Raw genomic sequence first — 13,397 nt, 5'->3', positions numbered from 1 at the left:
CACTAGGTGTGGTGTCTAGCGCTATGTTATCTAGTGTGCCATGCCCTTGCAGCATTTAAAAGATTTGAGAGAGATTAGGTAGCTATTTCTTCTAGCAGGTTGAATGGCCACAAAAGATTAACTAATAATATAAATCGTTATAATGTGTATATATATATATATATATATATATATATATATATATATCATGTGTTTGTGTTCATACACTGATGAGTTGGTGTGACTTAAAATAGACATTACAACTTCTGTCAACATACCTGCAGTCTGTGTATGGTCAATAAGTTGTTTATTCAATAAGGAACTGTTACAATCTCTGTTTCAGGAAACCCTTTAATGTTGTATCTGAAGGGCCAGGGTAATTTAATGGTAACTGGTAGTTGGATACCACCACCTCCCTCCAGCTTAACATTGCAAAAAAAAAAAGAAAGAAATTAAAAAAATAAATAAATAAATAAAAAGACAGCCCAGCTGTAGCAATAAGAAAGCATAAACTCTTAATCTCAAGAGTAGCACAGTTTACTTTCTAATTAATATATATATATATATATTTTTTAATTAACCTTGAAATAATCCAAGTTTAGAGGATAGATAAATCTTTATTTTCCTTTTGCTTTTTTTTAAATTCTTTAAACTTCATTTGACATTTGGAGCAGAATCTCTTGTTGGGAGTACATAGGAGAATTAGGATAAGGGGAAAGGGGGCGTAATAAATAATAATAATAACAACAATCTTTTTTTTTTTTTATCAACATCCAAATTATTGTTTTTTTATCATTGAAATTGAAACTGTTGTCATGTGTCCATAAAATCTGTTTACATTGATTATTTTTCTTATTCTTCTTTTCCAACTAAAATAAGGGGATTCCATTCCATGACCACCACCCACCACCAACATTCATGACTAACTCCAGTCCCACACCTCCAAAAAAAAAAAAAAAAAAATCATTTATATTTAGAAATTATATTTATACGTATGTATTTTCTCTTCTTTAAATTATCGAGAAATAAAATCCTCTTTGAAGAGATTTCCTATTTAGGGATCACATTTGAAATGTTAGAGGCTCAAGGCCCTTATATAGAGGATGGGGGAGTTGCAATGTTCATGCCTTTCCCAAGGTAATCAGCAACATAATTCAAGCGAGATAAATTTTTCTGTCTTGTTCACAACTTTATCACAACTGTTAATAGTGTAACAAAAGTGAATTAACTCTAACTGGGATAGGAAGCCAGCTTGTTAACTCACCTCCCTGACAATGTTTTTTATTTTTCTTTTTAGCCTCTTGGCTTTATCTACACTGCCTGCCACATTTACTGAGGATATCAGCTCCTCTTGACTGGGTGGCACAGAGAGACCATATACATCATAGGGGAGGGACCAAGGAAGAGAGTTATGATGTTCATGCCTTTCCCAAGGGTATTAGCAACATGAAATGGTTTTAATACATGGGTTTGGATTGAAACTGTATCACTGGTTTAGCTTTTAGCTTGCTGCAAGCTTTCACTTTGTTCTACTACATTCATCACAGTGACCGTGTTATGGTGTGATAAAGATACGCAGAGGTTACGGGGGAGGGCTGGGGGTATGGAGAGGTAACAGGTGGGGAGGAATTACCTGGAGACATAATCAGAGGAAGATGAAGAAAATTGGAATTATCAGGAAGATTATTTTAAATTGAATTTTTTTTTAGTTTTTTTTCTCATTTTTTTTTTGGTTTTGTAATTATTATTATTATCAACATTTCTTTCTTTCTTTTGATAATTTATATTGAATGGAGAAAGAAAAAAAAAATGAAAAAAAAAAATGTTTGTGTGTCGCCATGGTGCAGAACCACGGCATTCTTCTTCTGACGGGGTTTCGTAATAAAACTCCTCTCATCATGTATAATAACCCTCTCGTGGAAAAAAAAAAAAGAAAAAGAAAATACATATATGCATACCAGGTTAACAAGCGTACATAATTTTTCATTTGTGCTGTGTATACATACACACGCACACAGATATATATATATATATATATACACACACACATACATACATGTATAGATGTATACAAATGCACTTACATATACATACACACAAAATTCTGCTAATAATAATAATAATAATAATAATCTGTAATCCCATTTGTTTCCTTTGTTTTTTTTTGTTTGTTTGTTTGTTATTGTTTGTTTTATGTTTTTTTAATATTTTTTTTTAAATTTAAATTTTAAGTTAGCAAGCACTGCTTCTGTACTCCTTAAAATCTGGGACTTTGGACTGAGGTTGTGAAGTGAGGCCGTTTCGAAGAGGGTTGGTATGGCATCGCTCCTTCAACTGATTCAGAGCGCACATCAGCTTATTGTTGGTTGTGTCCAGTGTCTGGATCTGCCGCTCTTGGGCCTCAATTACCATTTGTTTCTCACAAGCAAGACGTTCAATTTCCCTGTGTTCTCTGCGAAGTTCATCCTCAAAGCCTATCAAGCTGCAAAAAAAAAAAGAAAAAAAATTATTAAATAAATCATAAAACAAAAACAAAACTAAAAAAAAATTTTTAAGGCACAGGAGTGTATGTAGATTAAGCCCACAAACAAACTGTGACTTTCATCTTTTCAGGGTTGATAAAATAAGTACCAGTTGAACTCTGGGGGGGGGGGGGGTCAATGTATACAACTTACCCAATCCCCTGAAATAAATGGCTTGGTGCCAAAATCTGAAATCAGTATTTTCATTCCTGTTAAGCAGGCAAGCTGACAGAATCATTAGCATACCAGACAAAATGTTTTCTGAGATTTTCTGTTTCCTTCAATTAATTATAAATATAACAAAGAATTTAGTAAAATAACTAAGTTATCATTAAGCTAGTGTTAGAAACATAAATTGTGACTAAGGTTTGGTGGAAGATTTTAATTCAGAACTTTTGGAAAGGAGACATTTGTACTACAGAGGCAGAGGCGGTTTCAAGTGGATCAGTATCCAAAGGGTTAAGAATTGTTTTTCTATTATATTTTTTTAACCCTTTTGTTACCATATTTCTGTTGAGATGCTCTGTGTTACTTTTAATTAATTTTAAATATAACAAAGAATTTAGTAAAATAACTTAGTTATCATTAAGCTAGTGTTAGGAACATAAATTGTGACTAAGATTTGGTGGAAGATTTTAATTCAGAACTTATGAAAGCAAAACAGTTGTACTACAGAGGCAGTTTTAGGTGGGTTGATATCGAAAGAGTTTAAATATTATGAGATTTTCTAAAAGATAAAAAAACCATCTACTCCTTTTTTCTTTTCTAATAATATACTGGATGGCTAACGTTTTAACCTAATATTCAACTGAATATTCTAACCTAAAGATTAAAAATATAGAAACTGAACAAAAAACAGCTAAAATCGATCAAGCTCAAATTCTGACAGTTTCTCCAGATTTTTCTTCTGGCATCAAAGTTTCCCCCCACTCCTTTCTTGCATTTAAACTTGCTCTGCAGTATAGGGGGTGGTACTGAGGATAGTTGTATCTGTGGCGTTTTATTCAAGTTTTGAAAACATGCAAACGTTTGAAGGAATTTAGTAAAATGGGTTATTAAAAATGTCTTTTTGAGAGCATCAGCTGTCAAGTGGTATTGCTAGGGGACAAACACAGATGCAAACACACACAAATATACTCTTTACTCTCTTTTACTTGTTTCAGTCATTTGACTGCGGTCATGCTGGAGCAACGCCTTTAGTCGAGCAAATTGACCCCAGGACTTATTCTTTGTAAGCCTAGTACTTATTCTATCGGTCTCTTTTTGCCGAACCGCTAAGTTACGGGGACATAAACACACCAGCATCGGTTGTCAAGCGATGCTGGGGGGACAAACACAGACACACAAACATATACACACACATACATATATATATATACATATATACGATGGGCTTCTTTCAGTTTCCATCTACCAAATTCACTCACAAGGCTTTGGTCGGCCCGAGGCTATAGTAGAAGACACTTGCCCAAGGTATCATGCAGTGGGACTGAACACAGAACCATGTGGTTGGTAAGCAAGCTACTTACCACACAGCCACTCCTGCGCATATATATATATATACACACACACACAATGGGCTTCTTTTAGTTTCTGTCAACCAAATTCACTCACAAGACTTTGGTTGGACTGAGGCTATAGAAGACACTCACCCAAGGTGCCACACAATGGGACTGAACCCAGAACCATGTGGTTGGGAAGCAAACTTCTAACCACACAACCATACCATGTGTGTACATGATGTTCATATATGTGTTTAGACATCACAAATAGTTCAAATTCCTACTTTAATGTTTTTTTTTTATAGTTAGTCTCTACAATACTAGTCTCTTTACACTTCCATGATAAACACACACACACATATTGAACACGTGGTTGTGTACAAAAATAATAACCACTGTGTGTGATCAAAACAGATCAATATTAATAGGAAACAATGTACAAATATGAAAGAAAACTATTTGATAGACGTAAATACGATGAGGAAGGAACAAGAGTCGGTAAAAACAAAATGTAGATTGATTAAATATATGCTAAAATCAATAAAAGCATTGATTTGATTGAGTCAAACATAAAAGGAGGAGCAGCAAAAACATGTTGTTGTTGGATTCTTCAAATTTAATAACTTGATGTAATTCCAAAGAAGAACAAGAACAACAACATCGAAATCATAATAGCATTTCAATGCAAAAATCAAATATCTTTGAGATAATACAAAGCAAAAATATTGACACTGGGGGGAGATATTTCAAGAACTTGGCATATGTTTGTGAAATAACAGAAAGAAAATTTTGATTGAAATTATTAAGAAAAATAAAAAAAATAAAGTGCCAAAATGTCGTAAAGAGATTTTGGAGGAAAGGATAAAAAAAAAAAAAAAAGGAAACAAAATATTGATTTTTTTTGTGAGTGACTTTTCTTTTTCTGTTAAAGAATCTCGGAACTCTTGTTTGATAAATACTTGTTAGAAATCTGCTGCTTCTTAGCACTTTTCTGATATCAAACACAAAGCCAAGAGCATCAGTTCAGCCGAGAAGAATTGGGCAAGTGTCAGGGGTTATTTCATCTTTAACAGTTATTCTCATAATGCTTCTTCTTAATAATGTTGTCCACCAGTGTTTCAATCATCAGAAACTTGTCTTAATTATTTAGATTAGTGGCATCAGAGCACACACTTCCAAGAGAAGAGTACAGCTGTTAAAATAAAGCCTCAGTGCATGCCGTATTACAATTGGGTTTTATTGATTCCCAAGATGGATGTAAAACTGATTACAGCAAGATTCTAAATTGGAGAATGAAAACATCATAACTGAATGCTCTAGCTTAGTCTTCCACCATTTATTCAAAGTCTCCATGCTGACATAATGCTCTCACCACCATCACCATAATTCAATGTCCATGCTGGCATGGGTTGGACAGTTTGACAGGAGCAGCCAGCTAGAGAGTGGCACCAGTCTCCAATGGTCTGCTTTGGTATGGTTTCTACAGCTGGGTGTCTTTCCTAATACCAACCATTTTACAGAGTGTACTGGATGCTTTATACATGGCACCATAATAATTCTTTCTAATTTTGGAACAAAGTCAGAAGTTTTACCAGAGTGTGTGTGTGTGTGGGGGGGGGGGGGAAGTTGATTACATTAACCCCCAACACCTGATTGGTACTTTATTTTTATTGATCCGAAAAGGATGAAAGGTAAAAAACTGACCTTGGCAGAATGTGAACTCAGAACAAAATTAGTCAGAAGAAATGCTGATAAACATATAGGCACAGGAGTGGCTGTGTGGTAAGTAGCTTGCTTACCAACCACATGGTTCAGTCCCACTGTGTGACACCTTGGGCAAGTGTCTTCTACTATAGCCTCAGGCCGACCAAAGCCTTGTGAGTGGATTTGGTAGACATAAACTGAAAGAAGCCCATCGTATATATATATATATATATGTGTGTGTGTGTGTGTGTGTGTGTGTGTGTGTGTATGTGTGGGATTTGAACTCAGAATATGAAGCCAGATGAAATATCACTAAGAATTTTGTCTGGCATGCTAAGGATTCTACCAGCTTGCCAACTTAACAGAAATGAAAATAATGATTTCAAATTTTGGCACCTGGCCATTTATTTCAGGGGATTGGGTCAGTCAAATACATCGACCCCCAGAGTTCAATAGGTACTTATTTTATCGACCCTGAAACGATGAAAGTCAGAGGCAATTACAGAGGAATTTGAACTTGGAATGTGAAACCTTTATGAAATGCTGCTAAGAATTTTGTCTGGCATGCTAAGGATTCCGTCAGCTCACCACCTTAATAACAAGAGCTTCTGATAGGCATAAAGCCAACAGTTTTGAAGGGAGTGGGTGTCAGATGATTATGCACGTACACACACACATACACACACATATTACGAGTTCAGTCCCACTGTGTGGCACCTTGGGCAAGTGTCTTCTACTATAGCCTCGGGCCGACCAAAGCTTTCTGAGTGGATTTGGTAGACGGAAACTGAAAGAAACCTGTTGTATATATATATATATATATATATATATATATATATATATATATATATATGTATGTATCTATGTGTGTTTGTGTGTCTGTGTTTGTCCCCCCACTCCCAACATCGCTTGACAACCGATGCTGGTGTGTTTATGTACCCGTCACTTAGCGGTTCTGCAAAAGGGACGGATAGAATAAGTACTAGGCTTACAAAGAATAAGTGTTAGGGTTGATTTTCTCAACTAAAGGTAGTGCTCCAGCATGGCTGCAGTCAAATGATTGAAACAAGTTGAAGAGAGAAAAAATATAGACTCTTTTTATGCCACTATAAAATGGCTGTTTTATGTAGGGCTTTGTTATTGCATTTTAACCCCAGGAAAACATCTTTTTGAGCTGGTTACTGACACACAACCTGTGTCTGATGTATTGTGAGTAAGGTAGTGAATCACTCCCCTCCAGCTAAAACATGGTTTCTGGGTCTTTACTTATCATCAGTCATGGATACCTGCCTGCTAGAGATGGCAGTCATACATCTCTACCCGTGTGTGTGTGTGTGTGCCGGTGGCATGTAAAAATCACTTACTACACTCTCGGATTGGTTGGCATTAGGAAAGGCATCCAACTATAGAAACCTTGCCAGATCAGATTGGAGCCTGGTGCAGCCTTCTGGCTTGCCAGTCCTCAGTCAAACCGTCCAACCCATGCCAGCATGAAAAGCAGGGGTTAACCGATGATGATGACATACATATATATACATATATAGTGTCACCAATGACAAAACTCAAAGAAAATGAGAGGCTGTTTCTCCTTACCATGAATCTGAAACAACTCACTATTAAGCAAACACATCCACCCAGCTTATAATCTACCATTTATAAATATTAAAATAAGATTTCCTGTAATTCCATATCTTATTTTTGAAAATAGTGACAAGCCCCTAGGTAAATATCAGAACTGGCAATCTTTCTAATTGGTACGCTATCATCATTAACATCATCATCATCATCATCAAATAGTTTGTAGATAAAACAGTTATTAGTCTAGAAGGTTGCCGTGTTGTACTAATATAGTACAGTTAAACTGGCCAATGGGAAATGGCAGCGGCAACAGATTGATACAGTGAAGAACATTAAGTGCATTGCTAATCCACCCCACACCCCTGTAATATACCCCACCCCACCCCCCCACCCATGAACTACTTTGCTACTACTGTCGTTTTCAAGAGCATTAGATAGGAGTTCCTGATAATGATGTCATACATACTAATGTTTTGTGTGTGTGTAGATATATGTATGTATATATGTGTGCAAGATGGCTGATTCTGCGATCTTGCCAACTTATAACAACAACAATAGAAATAATAATAATAACAATAATAATAATAATAATAACAATAATGATAATCCTTTCTATTACAGTCACAAGGGCTGAAATTTGGTAGGAGGGAGCTAGTCAATTACATTGACCCCAACGTTTCACTGACTCTGAAAGGATGAAAGGCAAAGTCGACCTCAGCAGAACTTGAATTCAGAACATGAAGACGGACGAAATGCCGCTAAGCATTTTGCCTGGTGTGCTACTGATTCTGTAGTCTTGCCAACTTATAACAACAACAACAATAATAATGATAATAATGGCAGCAGTAACAATAATAATGACACAATGGTTATGTGAAATATTCTTGAACATTTCGTCCATTTATAGAAACCAAATACCTTGAAATTATATTATACCCCACATATATATACACACACAAACACACACTCTCTCACTTTCCCCCCATTCCTCACCCTCTTTTACTATCCTATATATATCTCTCTCCACCCCCTACACATTCAATAATACTATAAAAAGAGACAAATCCTCTCAAGAAAAATTAAATCTGGAGAATCTGCAAGAATAGATGCAAGCGCTAATTTATAAAAAACATGTGACATATTAATAAAAATAGGTAAATGTACAACCATCCAGATATCTGAGTACCTAATTATTTTTTCTAATATATATATATATATATATATATATATATATACATATACACACATATATACATGCAAGAGCAGAATAAATGGGACATTCAGTAAAACACTTTAAGTATATGCTAGTGAAACAGATGTAAAGATTATGTAATTTCCCATTGTATTGTGCTCTCGGATCTACATTCAGGAAATGATTCAAACATATATATATATATATATATATTACAATTAAAAGGGTAAAGGTTTATCGATTTATTAATTTATTAATAAATTAACAATTAATAATTTTTACCAAGCCCTTCGGTATGTAAACATGTTTTGCCTTTGTGAGTTACAAGTAATGCTATCTGTTGGAGTCTCAGCATTTTGGCTGCTATTTCTGAACTTCGGTATGTGGTGAAGCAACTGTTGCTGATCCCTTAATTATGTTTATATATATGTATATATATATATATATATATATATATATATATATGTATGTATGTATGTATATTTGAATCGCTTTCTATGAATCCTCTGCATTTACAGGAGAAACAGCTGAAAGTTAATAAAGTTTATAACAAAACCATTGTTTGTCCTGTGTCATTTCTTTTACTTATATGTAAATTTATATATACGTACGTACATATATCTAGAGCCAAAAGAACATGAGAAGACAAATTATGTTCAATAATTGATTAGAAGTAGAACAAACAGCATATAATTCAAAACATCAGTTAACTGTTATGCTATCACATTTGAAACAGCAAATATACAAATAAATTATTAGCGACAGAAGCAGTATCAACACCGAGAGATAATCTTTATATCCAGCTTAACATGGATGTGTTGTTAGAACACCCAATACTGCATTATTAGCCTCGAGAGATCCTCCCTTATAGGTGCTTGGTGCATAAAAGCACACACACACAGATTGTAGTAGATGAGAATTGTCTGTCACTCACTGGCAACAGAATACCTGTATCATGTGATTTCATTCTAGTGGTGATCCATCAGTGAGAGGCGTCCGGCCACCACATACCAGTCAAATCTCACTGCTAAGATATATTAAATATCAGCATCTCATCAGACAGTGATGTTACAAATGACCAGCAGGCTTATGCAATCACATGATTTGGGAATTTCAGCGGCTATGACAGATGAATCTTGTTTGCTACAATGTATGTGCATGCTTTTATGCACCATTCAATTATATGAGGGGATCACTTAAGGCCAATGATGCAGTATTCAGTGCTCTAACAACACATCCTTGTTAAGTTAGACATATATATATATATATATATATATAAAAATACATTTATATATACACACACACATGTAAGGTTATATAGAGAGATAAAAAGCAGCAATATTTAATGAACTTTAAGAAGCAAGTAGAGGCAACCTACAATGAGAAAAAAACGAAGCCACTTTTATTTGCTAATATCAACAAAGAAAAATAATAAACTGCCACATGGTGCCACACTAAGCAATAAAGAGACAAAAGCTCTGAGGAATAATAATAATAATAAAAATAATAATTTTTATGATAGGCACAAGGCCTGACATATGGGGGGAAGGGGATAGTCAATTACATTGACCCCAGTACTTCACTGGTATTTATTTTATCGACCCCACCAGAGAATGAAAAGCAAAGTCGACCTCAGCAGAATTCGAACTCAGAAACATAAAGACGGACAAAATGCTTAAAAAATATTTTCTTAACTGAAAAAAAGCAAAAAAAAAAAAGCAAGGGAGGGTAGTTTGGTTTGAATTAGTGTCTTTATGTCTGTAATTTGTTGCTTTTAGAAAAGAAATATTTGGATGCTTGGTTTTATTATATTTTTTTTTTCTTCTAGGGATTTATCAGAATAAATGTGAAATATTAAGAATAAAAGCAAATGTTTTTGAAAGCTACAGAGTGCAAATAGCATATACATATATATATACATATATATATATACATATATATATATATATACCGGAGTAAGCACATGAAATGTGCAACAAGGTGGAAAAAAGAGTACTCAAATACCAGAGGTAGAGTAATATGCTTTATTTAAAAGCAGCAGAAATATAACAAAAAAACCGTTACTCTGAGTTTCACGTTCCCGTTCATCGGACAGTTTTGTTAGAAATGGAGGAAGGATAACGATGCAATCGAAAGTAATATAAAATTTAAAACACATGGATTCGTCTGATTGGTTGTTTCAAATAAGGGCCATGGATTGGTCGTTTCAATTAACGGTCAATGATGTGTAATTCACAGACCAAATAAATTTAATACAGATTCACCCTATTAAAAAGTATCGAAGAAAACCTTATATAGAAAAATGGGCTCCAAATACATATTATAGATAATTAATTATATTCGAATTAACGCTTTAAAATCAAATCAATAAAATAAAGCATACGCTGCATTCAAAATAAAATAAAATAAAATACAATAGCGTGTATGTATACAAGGCTATCCACAACATATATATATATATATATATATATATATATATCTACATGTAAATATATACATCGAAATATACAGCTGCATACGCACAGACAATCTACGTATATAGGTCTATATTTACAAGGCACAGATATATACATAAGTACAAATCTACACACATATACGTACACACGCATATAAGCCTGCGCATGGAAAACCTATGCGCTGGTAATGACAATTGTATCTTAATCTATGGAGTGGAGGGGTAAAGAGTAACGTATCTATAATAACGTTAAATATGGGAAAGGGGGTGGCGGGGGGAATGTAGTTGTCATAAAAAAGGGAAAGGAGAAAGAAAGAGAATAAAGAAAGAAAGAAAGAAATGGAAAAAAAGGAAGAAAAGAGAAGAGAGAAAGGCTGGGGATAGGAAGGAAGAAGTAGAGAGAGAAAATAAGCAAGAACATATAGTGAACGTGCATAAAAATTTAGATTGCGCATATATGCGTATACAAAAATGTATATAGCATCACGCATATAGATACATATGCTGATATGTACGCAAATAGTTACGATCATAACCTTGTACATGCGCATGTACACATACAAGTATATGTGAGTGTGAACCTAATCGCACATACGCACACATAATAATATAGATGCATGTATGTATAAATAAACACAAGCCCTTACCGTGTATACACAAAAAGAATATACGCACGAAATCATAACAGCATATGCACAAGTGCGAACCCAGGCCCCATATGCAAGCGTAGGTACATGTATATGAATACGTAAGTGCTTTAACTATACAGACATCTACATAAAAAAACCCATTAGATTTCAGTGTATATATGCAGCCAACGTCTTAAACCGCTGGTTGTATAAAGGTTAAAACCAGGCGAAAATACATGCATAAAAGAATAAAAGAATACAAAGCGTTTTTTTAAAAAAATAGAATAGAAAAAATAAAAAGTAAAAAATAAATATAAATAAAAGTAAAAACAAGGGAGAAGAAAAATTATGTATATAACAGACGAAGGTTTTCTTAAAATGACGTAGGGGTCTTTACAAAATTCTCACAACGCTAATTCAGTACCAATCCAATAGTCAGATTGCACAATGGTTATAAGGAGTCGATCATAGTCCAAAATTTTACCCATATGGAATATTACATGTAGACATTTTAAATTTGGACGCATGCCTACATGTGTTTAAAAGTTCGCGTCTTTGGTTAAGCGCCTTCTTATCCTGGAACAAGATATTCATTTTTTCCAATAAACAAAGATCACATTTCAATGGTCTCTTATGGGCACCGTGCCTGTAAGGCGATGCTTTACCTAAAATCAGGCACGGTGCCCATGGGTAAAATTTTGGACTATGATCGACTCCTTATAACCATTGTGCAATCTGACTATTGGATTGGTACTGAATTAGCGTTGTGAGAATTTTGTAAAGACCCCTACGTCATTTTAAGAAAACCTTCGTCTGTTATATACATAATTTTTCTTCTCCCTTGTTTTTACTTTTATTTTTATTTATTTTTTACTTTTTATTTTTTTCTATTCTATTTTTTAAAAAAACGCTTTGTATTCTTTTATTCTTTTATGCATGTATTTTCGCCTGGTTTTAACCTTTATACAACCGGCGGTTTAAGAAGTTGGCTGCATATATACACTGAAATCTAATGGGTTTTTTTATGTAGATGTCTGTATAGTTAAAGCACTTACGTATTCATATACATGTACCTACGCTTGCATATGGGGCCTGGGTTCGCACTTGTGCATATGCTGTTATGATTTCGTGCGTATATTCTTTTTGTGTATACACGGTAAGGGCATATGCTTGTGTTTATTTATACATACATGCATCTATATTATTATGTGTGCGTATGTGCGATTAGGTTCACACTCACATATACTTGTATGTGTACATGCGCATGTACAAGGTTTTGATCGTAACTATTTGCGTACATATCAGCATATGTATCTATATGCGTGATGCTATATACATTTTTGTATACGCATATATGCGCAATCTAAATTTTTATGCACGTTCACTATATGTTCTTGCTTATTTTCTCTCTCTACTTCTTCCTTCCTATCCCCAGCCTTTCTCTCTTCTCTTTTCTTCCTTTTTTTCCATTTCTTTCTTTCTTTCTTTATTCTCTTTCTTTCTCCTTTCCCTTTTTTATGACAACTACATTCCCCCCGCCACCCCCTTTCCCATATTTAACGTTATTATAGATACGTTACTCTTTACCCCTCCACTCCATAGATTAACACCAGTGCATAGGTTTTCCATGCGCAGGCTTATATGCGTGTGTACGTATATGTGTGTAGATTTGTACTTATGTATATATCTGTGCCTTGTAAATATAGACCTATATACGTAGATTGTCTGTGCGTATGCAGCTGTATATTTCGATGTATATATTTACATGTAGATATATATATATATATATATATATATGTTGTGGATAGCCTTGTATACATACACGCTATTGTATTT

At 34.3% G+C, this 13,397-nt stretch overlaps 1 protein-coding gene across 45 annotated transcripts in view; it reads right to left on the bottom strand.

The window, feature by feature from the left end:
* Window positions 1-576: 576 nt before the first annotated feature.
* Window positions 577-13,397, bottom strand: part of LOC106883233 (ras GTPase-activating protein nGAP) — a 567,079-nt gene continuing 554,258 nt past the window's right edge. For 43 of the 45 annotated variants that reach the window (XM_089339023.1, XM_089339025.1, XM_089339021.1 and 40 more), the window contains one exon: window positions 577-2,461. Coding sequence is in view for 24 of the 45 variants with exons in the window: in XM_089339021.1 (XP_089195147.1) it covers window positions 2,212-2,461 (250 nt within the window). In the remaining 21 variants the exon portion in view is untranslated. The remainder of the gene's footprint in view (window positions 2,462-13,397) is intronic. The other 2 variants (XR_016237793.1, XR_016237794.1) reach the window with 1 other exon arrangement.

This window comes from Octopus bimaculoides, chromosome 21 (genome assembly GCF_046866305.1).
Source record: "Octopus bimaculoides isolate indiv1 chromosome 21, ASM4686630v1, whole genome shotgun sequence".
Classification (NCBI taxonomy): Eukaryota; Metazoa; Mollusca; class Cephalopoda; order Octopoda; family Octopodidae; genus Octopus; species Octopus bimaculoides.
This window is presented reverse-complemented; position numbering and strand designations above follow the sequence as displayed.